Source organism: Amborella trichopoda, chromosome 3 (genome assembly GCF_054954075.1).
Source record: "Amborella trichopoda isolate Santa Cruz 75 chromosome 3, AtrichopodaSantaCruz75HAP2 v2.0, whole genome shotgun sequence".
Classification (NCBI taxonomy): domain Eukaryota; kingdom Viridiplantae; phylum Streptophyta; class Magnoliopsida; order Amborellales; family Amborellaceae; genus Amborella; species Amborella trichopoda.
The window spans coordinates 4,898,713-4,907,761 of NC_142338.1; the positions used below are offsets into that span (position 1 = coordinate 4,898,713).

At 35.2% G+C, this 9,049-nt stretch overlaps 1 protein-coding gene across 1 annotated transcript; it reads right to left on the reverse strand.

The window, feature by feature from the left end:
• Positions 1-3,595: 3,595 nt before the first annotated feature.
• LOC110007748 (uncharacterized) lies at positions 3,596-6,990 on the reverse strand. The gene is made up of 3 exons (XM_020670615.2): positions 6,814-6,990; positions 6,314-6,595; positions 3,596-4,923 (listed from the first exon to the last, which is right to left on the reverse strand). Exons 2-3 carry the CDS (start codon positions 6,584-6,586, stop codon positions 4,165-4,167), a joined length of 1,032 nt encoding a protein of 343 aa, XP_020526274.1. The 5' UTR covers positions 6,587-6,595; positions 6,814-6,990; the 3' UTR covers positions 3,596-4,164.
• Between the last annotated feature and the right edge of the window lie 2,059 nt (positions 6,991-9,049).

Sequence of the window (9,049 nt, forward strand, 5' to 3'; positions counted from 1 at the left end):
TAATCAGTATGAAGCAAAATTTGGAGCATGCATAGATCAAATAAGGGTGCACATGATAAAAATAATAATAAAATATTTTTTGTTATGAAAATTTACCAAAATACCCCTAAAGGTTTCAGGGGCATTTTGATCATTTATTTTTACATAAAATATTTATTTTTTATTTTTCTCGAGTTCACCCTACTTTTATGATGGGATGCTCAAAATTTCATAAAAAAATAAAAAATAAAACAATGTTATACTTGAAATTAAGGTATAAACAATCATAGCCGTTCAATCTAGATTGAACAGCTGAGAAATTGGATCCTGTTGGGGTTAAACAGTTTTCAGACAATCCCATTTGAAAGGGCAGTGGAGCAAAGAGGAATGTATTTCTTAGTGAGACAAAATATCGTGCTTGCGTCGTTGTCAGTGAAAATATCTTTTGCCAACTTTATCAATGAAAAAAATTAAATGTAAAAAAATGAAAATTTATCTTTAATTAATCCCTCTTTAAAATGCAAGTGGTTTCCAATCTACGATTTCCTATGGACCAGACCTCTATCTTATTGTGATTTTTCTTCCAATAAATTCAATAAGGTCAGCTGTAGATTTACAGAAAATATTGTCTTATTTTGAATCTTCTTTGTCGCTGCTTTATTTTGAATCTAGACTGGTATTTTCCATTCTTTTGGACATATGTGCCCTCTATAAATCAATTATTGACTTTCTATGCTCTCCGAATAATTGAGGGATTTGTTCATATGAACTAATAAAATGAGTTTCAAGTTCATTGCATAAGAATTGAGGGATTTGTTCATATGACATAATAAAATGAGTTTCAAGTTCATTGCATAAGAAAATTCTTATGCAATTTGGTTGAACCAGTGTTTTAAAACCCAACAATCCAGATTGGGAATTGATGATCCAAACTAGGAATCTGGCCAGAACCAAACCAGTTCTGGGAACATATTGGTTCTAGCTTGGTTCCCCTTAAAACGCTCTCTTCCATTTTTCTTTAAGGGTATCTAATGTCTCGTTAGGTTCCCTCTAAATCCAACCCAGATGAACCCCTATTTTAATTTTAATTTATTTTCTTTCAATATTCGTTTGGATCACATATTCTAGTTTGCCAATCTAGCAATCCAATACGGATACATGAAGCGAACTATCCGCTTTACCAATTCAATTCTTGACACACTAGAATGAATTGCTAGCTAGCATCAGAGGGATGCAGCTTACTTGTGTAGCTTGGAGGAATATGATCATCATCATGGGATTAAAATCCATTTTTTCTTTACTTTTTTTTCCTTGTGTAGATCGGGGGATAAGGAATCCCCTATGAATGAAACTCAAGACATCATGTTTTGATACCCCACCATCCTGACCAATCGACAAAATTCAAACATTCTCAGTGAATTTCTCCATCAAGTACAGGGATTCGACGTTTTACATGGCTTGCCCATTTATGCTTCTTATATCATTTGTTCTCAATTTTTTTCCCCATGCAAAGAATAAATAATTACTTGTAGGAAAATTATTGATTTTCTTCAAGTTGCTATATGTTCTAGAACTACAAAAGTTTTGAAAAGAAGGGAAAACAGCACGAGTCACCATGAAGCCCACCTCCCATGAAGAACATCTGCAAGTTTTGTGCCTCATTTCACACATTGGTGCTTGCATTTATGTTATCCACACTTCTAATTTTGGACTAGGTCATTTGGTTATTATTGACATTTATTTGTATCGATTGGTTCATGCCCCAGGTTCCCTGAAACTATCATGGGATGGATCCATATTTGATATTTCATTAGGTGAACCTTGCTACTTAGTACTTCACCATGAAACACCTAATCACCTCTACAACCCTGATCAGATATCTATCCCTTGACCTTCAAAAACTTAACATCGCGGCTGATGTTATATTCTAGGGCGTGGTTTGCATAAGCTTGCACCCTTAAACAATCAAAGTAAGACGGATCTCCAAATTTTATCCGAACATATAATTTTGGTGTAAAAAATCATTAGGATAGCCTAAGAATATATTTCAATTTTTAATTATAAAATTTTAAACTCCAAAAATAATTAAAATAAAGTAGATCTATAAACACATTAAAAACTTGAAAATAGACAGCTGAGATAAGGGCAAGCTTTCTATGCATCCCCTACATCATAGAAGTTCTATCATCCCCCTCCAACCGTCCATTCTAAATAGAGGGTTAAGATTGCTCCAATCACAATGTCATGTCTCTACAGTATTTTATTTTTAATTTTTTTCTATAAACTATTTTGACACCAAATTTTGGACATCCATTCCTCTATTAAACTCACACCAGCGAAATTTATATATAAAAAAAATTCAATAAAATAAAATAACAAAAATACCCCTTAAATATTCAAGGGGTAGTTTGGTCATTATATTTTATTGAAAAATTATTTTTAATATTTTTTATAGGTGTTCTCCAATGAGAAGATGACACATACCAAATTTCATATTCATACAATTTGTATAAAAAAAACTAAAAATAAAATACTCTGAGACATCGGATATAAGATCAAAATGGTGAGTGGCTGTCTTGATCAATATTAGACGGCCAGATGGTAGGGGGAGGATAGAACTTCTATACTATAGGAAAAGCATAGAAACCTTTCCCATGAGATAATGCAATGTAATATGCACTATTTTTAAGATTTGAAATCTTTTTTTTTTTTCATATACATACATTACAATGTCAAGATAATCAATTAGAGTGCATTTCAACATTAAAAGCCTTTTTCTCAATGAATTTTTGAAGTGCACCTTAACTCTACAAATTAAAGTTGGGAAAAGTTTATATACAATCGAGGCTCTAAATAATCAAATTTGAGCCTACCTCAAAAATTTCACTAGAAGATGTTGTTTTGATGCCCAAATATCATCAAATTGACAATCTCGATATCAAGATACATGGACATGAGGGAAAAAAAAGATTTCAAGTTTTGAAAATAATGTATTTTGTAAAGTATTTTTTGACCGTCAATTTTCAAGTTTTCATAGATCTGTTGATCGACACTATTTTTTAAGCTTTAAACTTTATAAATAAAGATAAAAATATATTTTAAGGCTATTACAAAGATTTCCGATATTGAAACCACATTTCTCGACACTATTTGAAGGTAGGCTCTAATTTGATTGTTTAAAGCCTAGGCTCTATACAAACCGCACCCATTAAAGTTGCAACCTTATGTAAACTAAATTCAATATTCTAAGCTTTTTGTGACTTAGATATTGCAAGTGATTTCATCATCTATAGAATCTAGACCCATCACCTCCATATATGAGCAGCCTAAATCAATATTTTAAAACCCAATGATTTTCAATCTAGATGGAATTGGTCGAAACCGAATTGGTTTGGATAGTATGGGTCCCCCCATTCCAATAAATTTTACTTTAAAGCCTATTTAATTTTTTTTAGATCCTTTCTAAATCCACATTCCATAAACCTCTATTTTAATTTGTATTTTATTTTATTTATTTTTAAATATTTTTTGGATGACCAATCCGAATCGATCCATTACCAACCCGAATCACAATTCAACAATCCAACCCACCGCAGTGGGCACATAACGTGGTGGAGACACCATAACCATCTCCCTCTTCTGACTTTGTTTCAATTGCCCATCAGAAAGATTGATATTACATGTACCCGGAAAAAAAAAAAGATTGATATTACAAATGTACAGGGAACATGGCCAGTCCAAAAGGAAATGAAGCAAAAACAAAAGAAAATGAACCCTACTTAAATTGTACATCTTAAGCAAAACAAGAGAGAGAGGGTGTGTGTTAGGGGGGGGATAAGAGTTAGAGAGAGAGAGAAAAAAAGGGGGACTTTACTATTGGAGATTGAAGACAAGAGTGTCTTCTCACAGGAACTCATCATCAAAAGATGATTGAAACAAGGTGTTTCACACACTCTCAGCGCATAAGCATCAGCTTACTCTGCTTCATGTTCTTTGCTCCCTGTCCAACCACCTGATTCCTGCCACCAATCTTGCTGAATCTTGGATTCCTAAATTGAGTGTGCAAAGAGAGAGAGAGAGAGAGAGAAATGGGGAAATGAAGTATTCACCGTTGGGGATTGAAGAGTGTCTTCTCACAGGGACTCATCATCAAAAGATGATTGAAACAAAGTGTTTCACTCACTCTCAACGCATGAGCAACACCTTGCTCCTCTGCTGCTGCTTCATGCTCTTTCCTCCCTGTCTGCCCACCTGATTCAAGCCACCAACGCTGTTGAACTTCGGTTTCTCAACAACTCCACGAGCTCTGCTACAAACATAATCGACTTCTTCTGGCATCTTTGTCACATTTTCCGGCAAGCCCACTTCAATTTCTGGCACCCTGATGTCAGTTTCCAGCACTGTCATGGACATGGGGGCTTCACCCTCGTTGATCACGGGTGGGTCCTGGGGTGCGGAGATAGAGAGAGAAGGTTGTACAGTGCTGGGTGCTCCTCTTTCATCCACATTGGCTGGGTTCTGGGATGTAGAGGTTGAGGAAGAAGGACTTGCAGTGATAAGTCCTCTCTGATCGAAGTTCTCGGGCGTAGAGAAAGGGAAAGAAGGATTTGCAGTGAGAGCTGCTCCCCTTTCATTTACATTGGTGATGGGTGCATCTCCTTGATCAGCATTGTCAGGGTTATAAGGTGTAGGGAGAGAAATAGGTGTTGTTTCATCTCCTTGATTGACCGAGGCTGGATTCTCGAGTGTAGAGATAGACAGAGGTGTCACAGTGACAGTTGCATCTCCTTGATCTTCCCCAGTCGCATTCTGGGGTGGGGATATAGAGAGAGAAGCACTCTCAGTGTTAGAAGGATATGCAGAGTCATCCAGTTGCATAGTGTCTTCCGCTCTCGGCCGAACAGTTGCGGCTAGCCTTTCGCGAGCCCTCTTCCTCTCGAGAGCCTGTAATATAATCGATTTCATTTGGCCAAAAGTACAAATATGAATATATTCAGTCATTATTTCAAGAGAAATCATCCATCAAAATCAGATGTTTCAAACAAAAGAATCTGAAATAATCAATCAAATTCAAGGGAAATCAGGAATAATGCTCAGCATCTAACAAAGAATAGTGCTTAAAGAGAAATATTTAAGAATTCAGACAAAAGAGCCCTGAAATAATCCAATCATAATTCAAGGGAAAATCAGGAAAAATGTTAAATACCAGCAATAAGATTAAGTGGCAGTGACATCTCCAAACCCAACAATGTAGCTAATAAAAACCATGTTTCCATTGAAATTTCAGTAAAATCTCTAATCGACCTTTGGGAAAATTTCAGCTTCTTTTAAATCTTTTAACAGACACTAACCGTGACCCTCGATTCCAATTTAAATTTCATGTAAAATGCCACTAAATCTCCATCAAACAGGCGAAATTTTTGGCCAAAACTTTCAGTAAATTTGGGCTGATTTCGTTTTCAATCAAGCAATCTTGGCTGCAATTTGTGCTAGGGAGCTGAAAACCCTTAACAAAGTCGGAAAAAAATCTTCCAAGAATTATATTACATCAATAAATTTGTGAGCAACAATGATGATAAAAAAATAACACGAGAAATCAGCCAAAATTTACAGAAAGTTTCCGCCAAAAGAATAACAACAACATGGTCAAAAAATGAAAAAGATAAAGATAAATAGAAATAACATAAATTCCTACAAAGAAAATTCAGGCACATTTCACGGAATTGCAAAACAATTTGGATGAAAAGCATGGGCCAATTAGGTCATTTCAAACCAGGCATCAGATCGACGGCTAAGAATACCAGAGAATGCATTTCAACAAAGCTGAACCGCACGATTCAGTGGACGAGGATTCTACCCGTTCTTCAACTCCCAGTAAACACGATCAAGCCACAAGCATGCTTGTTGGACACTTGCAAGAGTCCACCATGTGTTCACATTTAAACCGTGGATTCAGAGTTTCAGACCAAATAGAAACTACACCGTCCATTCAAAGGCCTAGAAACTCAGAGCAAGTGCGAGTAGCGATAAAAGCCAGACAAAAATACTGAATAAAAACTATCGGCCGGAATCCAAGATTCCGTCCACCTTGAAACACATTTTCACCAGAAAATTGGCATTTACAGTGCAGTAATGATAAAACAAGTAGCCGGTAAACAAGATACCTGCCACCTGAAACAGAGATTTGTCCAGAATATAAGATTCCACCTACCTGAGATAAAGACTTGTCCGGGAAATCTACAGTGAATGGCTGTAGCCTTAGCCCTTGGCCAGACTCTTGGCCGAAGGGCAAAATTCCTACCAGCGGAAAATGCAGTAATGTCCGAAAACTTACCCTTACAATGGCCGTAATGTCTCGAAGAGGTGTGCGTGGATACCAAGCAGGCAAAGGACTCGTTCTTTGACGTTCTCTTGATCTCCTTGAATATGCAGGTGGCATATTCTCCTTGTTACTCCCTTGAATCTGGCCATTTCCTTGCCTTCTTCTCTCTGCAACTGAAATCTCAGCCGTTGAATCTCTCCTCACATAAATCTCTGGTGCCGGCATCTGACCACCTGCGAAACCTCTGGCTCCGAATCTGGGCCGTGCATCTCTGGCTTCAGGCATTTTAATCTCCTGAGAAGGGAAATATCAGTAGCCGGAAAAACCATAAAAAAAACCTCTGTTATGGCCAAAACCAGCAGTAAAAGATAGTTCAGGCCACCGGAAAACCAGAAACCCATTTTTCTAGTGAGATTTTGTCTGAAATTTTCCGGTGGCCTGAGAACGGATATGCAAAAAGAAAGTAAAGAAATGGAGCAATTAGGGTTTGGTAAGAGAGAGCATTTTCTGACCTTCTCTTTGAAGAAACCGATGAGTCTTTCATCTACTGGTCTTTGTCATAAAAGCATAATCCAATATCTATATGTATTAATAATTTTTATATTATTATAATAATGCCGGAGACAAATATTTCCGTCAGTTTCAGGCGAAAACGTTAAAGTTCCGGCAAAACTGGCCCGTTTGACCACGTGAAAGTGTGAAAGCAACGGCTATCCAGATGCGGATTCCAACTAAGGTCCCCTACAAGTTATCAAATTCCGGCGCCATCCAGCTTGAATTTAAATTTCAAATAAGATGGACAGTGAGGAGCCCTAACATCTCATTAAATTCCTGCGCGGTCCCAAAGACAAGGACGATGCATTACCCCCTGCAGAAATCCTGGTCAATCCTTCTTCCCCAATACAAGGTCAAAAATAATGGATGAAGTTTCTCTTTAAGAAAAGGATGAAGTTAGCATACGGATGCATCTACAGGTAAGGTGCATCTTCAAATTTTATCATGGTTTATAATTTTGATGTGAAATATTTTTAAGATTATCTCAAAATCTATTTTTATATCTAATTATAAAATTTTAAATTTCAAAAATGGTTAAAATCAAGTAGATCTATAAACATATGAAAATCCTGAAAATGGACGGTGTAGATATTATGTTGTAAAATACACTATTTATGAGACTTAAAAGCGTTTTATTTTTCATGGTCATACATCTCAATGTCGAGATGATCAATCAAAGGGTTTTTCAACATTAAAACTACCTTTTTCGATGGATTTTTTATGTGCATCTGTAGCTCTACCCATAAGGTTGCAACCTTATATAAACTTTTGTTTTAAGAAAAGGGAAAGGTTTATATACTTCCTCTACAACATAGAAGTTCTATTCTTTCATTCCCATTCAGCCGTCTAATTTTGATAAAGAGAGCCACTCACCGTTTGATCCTATATCCGATGTCTCAAAGTATTTTATTTTTAGTTTTTTTTTATACAAATTGTGTGAATATGAAATTTGGTACATGTCATCTTCTCATTGGGCCGCACCTATAAAAAATATTAAAAATAATTTTTTGATAAAATATAATGATAAAAATACCCCTTGAATCTTTCAAGGGTATTTTGGTCATTTTATTTATTAAAAATATTTTTATTTTATTTTTCCCTAATTTGAGTTTAATAGAGGAATAGACGTCCAAAATTTGATGTCAACATAGTTCATAAAAAAAAAATTAAAAATAAAATAGTGTAGAGACGTGACATTGTGATTGGGGTAATCTTAGCCTTCTATTCAGAATGAACGGTTAGATAAGGAGAAGGATAAAACTTCTATGTTGTAGAGAAAGCATGGAAAACTTGTTCCAAAAGGGAAAGGTTTCAATGCTGTAAGAAAACTCATTTGGAGATCTGCCTACTTACTATAATTTAGCCTCCCAAACTTTTAAGAAAACGAAGACTGATTGGCCAAGTACATAATTCAACTGATGGGCAAAAGCCCATCATCCATGGTGGCAAAGAGGAAGAGAGAGAGAATGTGTTTCAACGTGGGGTGGGTTATAATCATAGTTAGCAAGTCGGGAACTATCAATAAATCGGCTTACCATAAAATCGAAAACAAATTGTTTTTATTTTAAAAAGTTGAATGAAAAAATCAGGTAAAAAATACATACCAACAAAAATACTTCATTTAAATATATCACAAATATATCATACTAGACTCAAAAAATCAAAGTAAAAAAATCGGATAAGTTTAACATCACACCTACTTAAGTACATAGAAAAAAAATACATGAATTTTTTCTCATTAAATATTTGTATGGTGATCCTCCTTCAATAATTGTGATTCAAAGCACAATTTCATGCCAAACACCGTTGATATCTTAGGGTTGATAGGTCACCCAAAACATCAATATATGAATTAGGTACGAACCGTATGACTACTGAAGACATCAACCAAAAAAAATGTGTTTTAAATATGGAAATTTTTTATATAAGGATGCTACCTTATAATGTAGAACTACCGATGCCCATCAAAAATCCATTGGAAAAGGTAGTTTTAATGTTAAAAAACCCTTTGATTAATCATCTCGATATCGAAATGTATGACTATGAAAAATAAAAAGATTTTAAGTCTTAGAAATAGTGCATTTTACAACATATTATCTACACCGTCCATTTTCAAGATTTTCATATGTTATAGATCTACTCGATTGTAACCATTTTTGAAATTTTCAATTTTATAATTATATATAAAAATAG

Coding starts and splice junctions, on each gene's coding strand:
- LOC110007748 (XM_020670615.2), bottom strand. CDS start 6,586: ATGCCTGAAGCCAGAGATGCACGGCCCAGATTCGGAGCCAGAGGTTTC. Junction 4,924..6,313: donor ACATTACGGCCATTGTAAGG/GTAAGTTTTCGG, acceptor ATTATATTACAG/GCTCTCGAGAGGAAGAGGGC.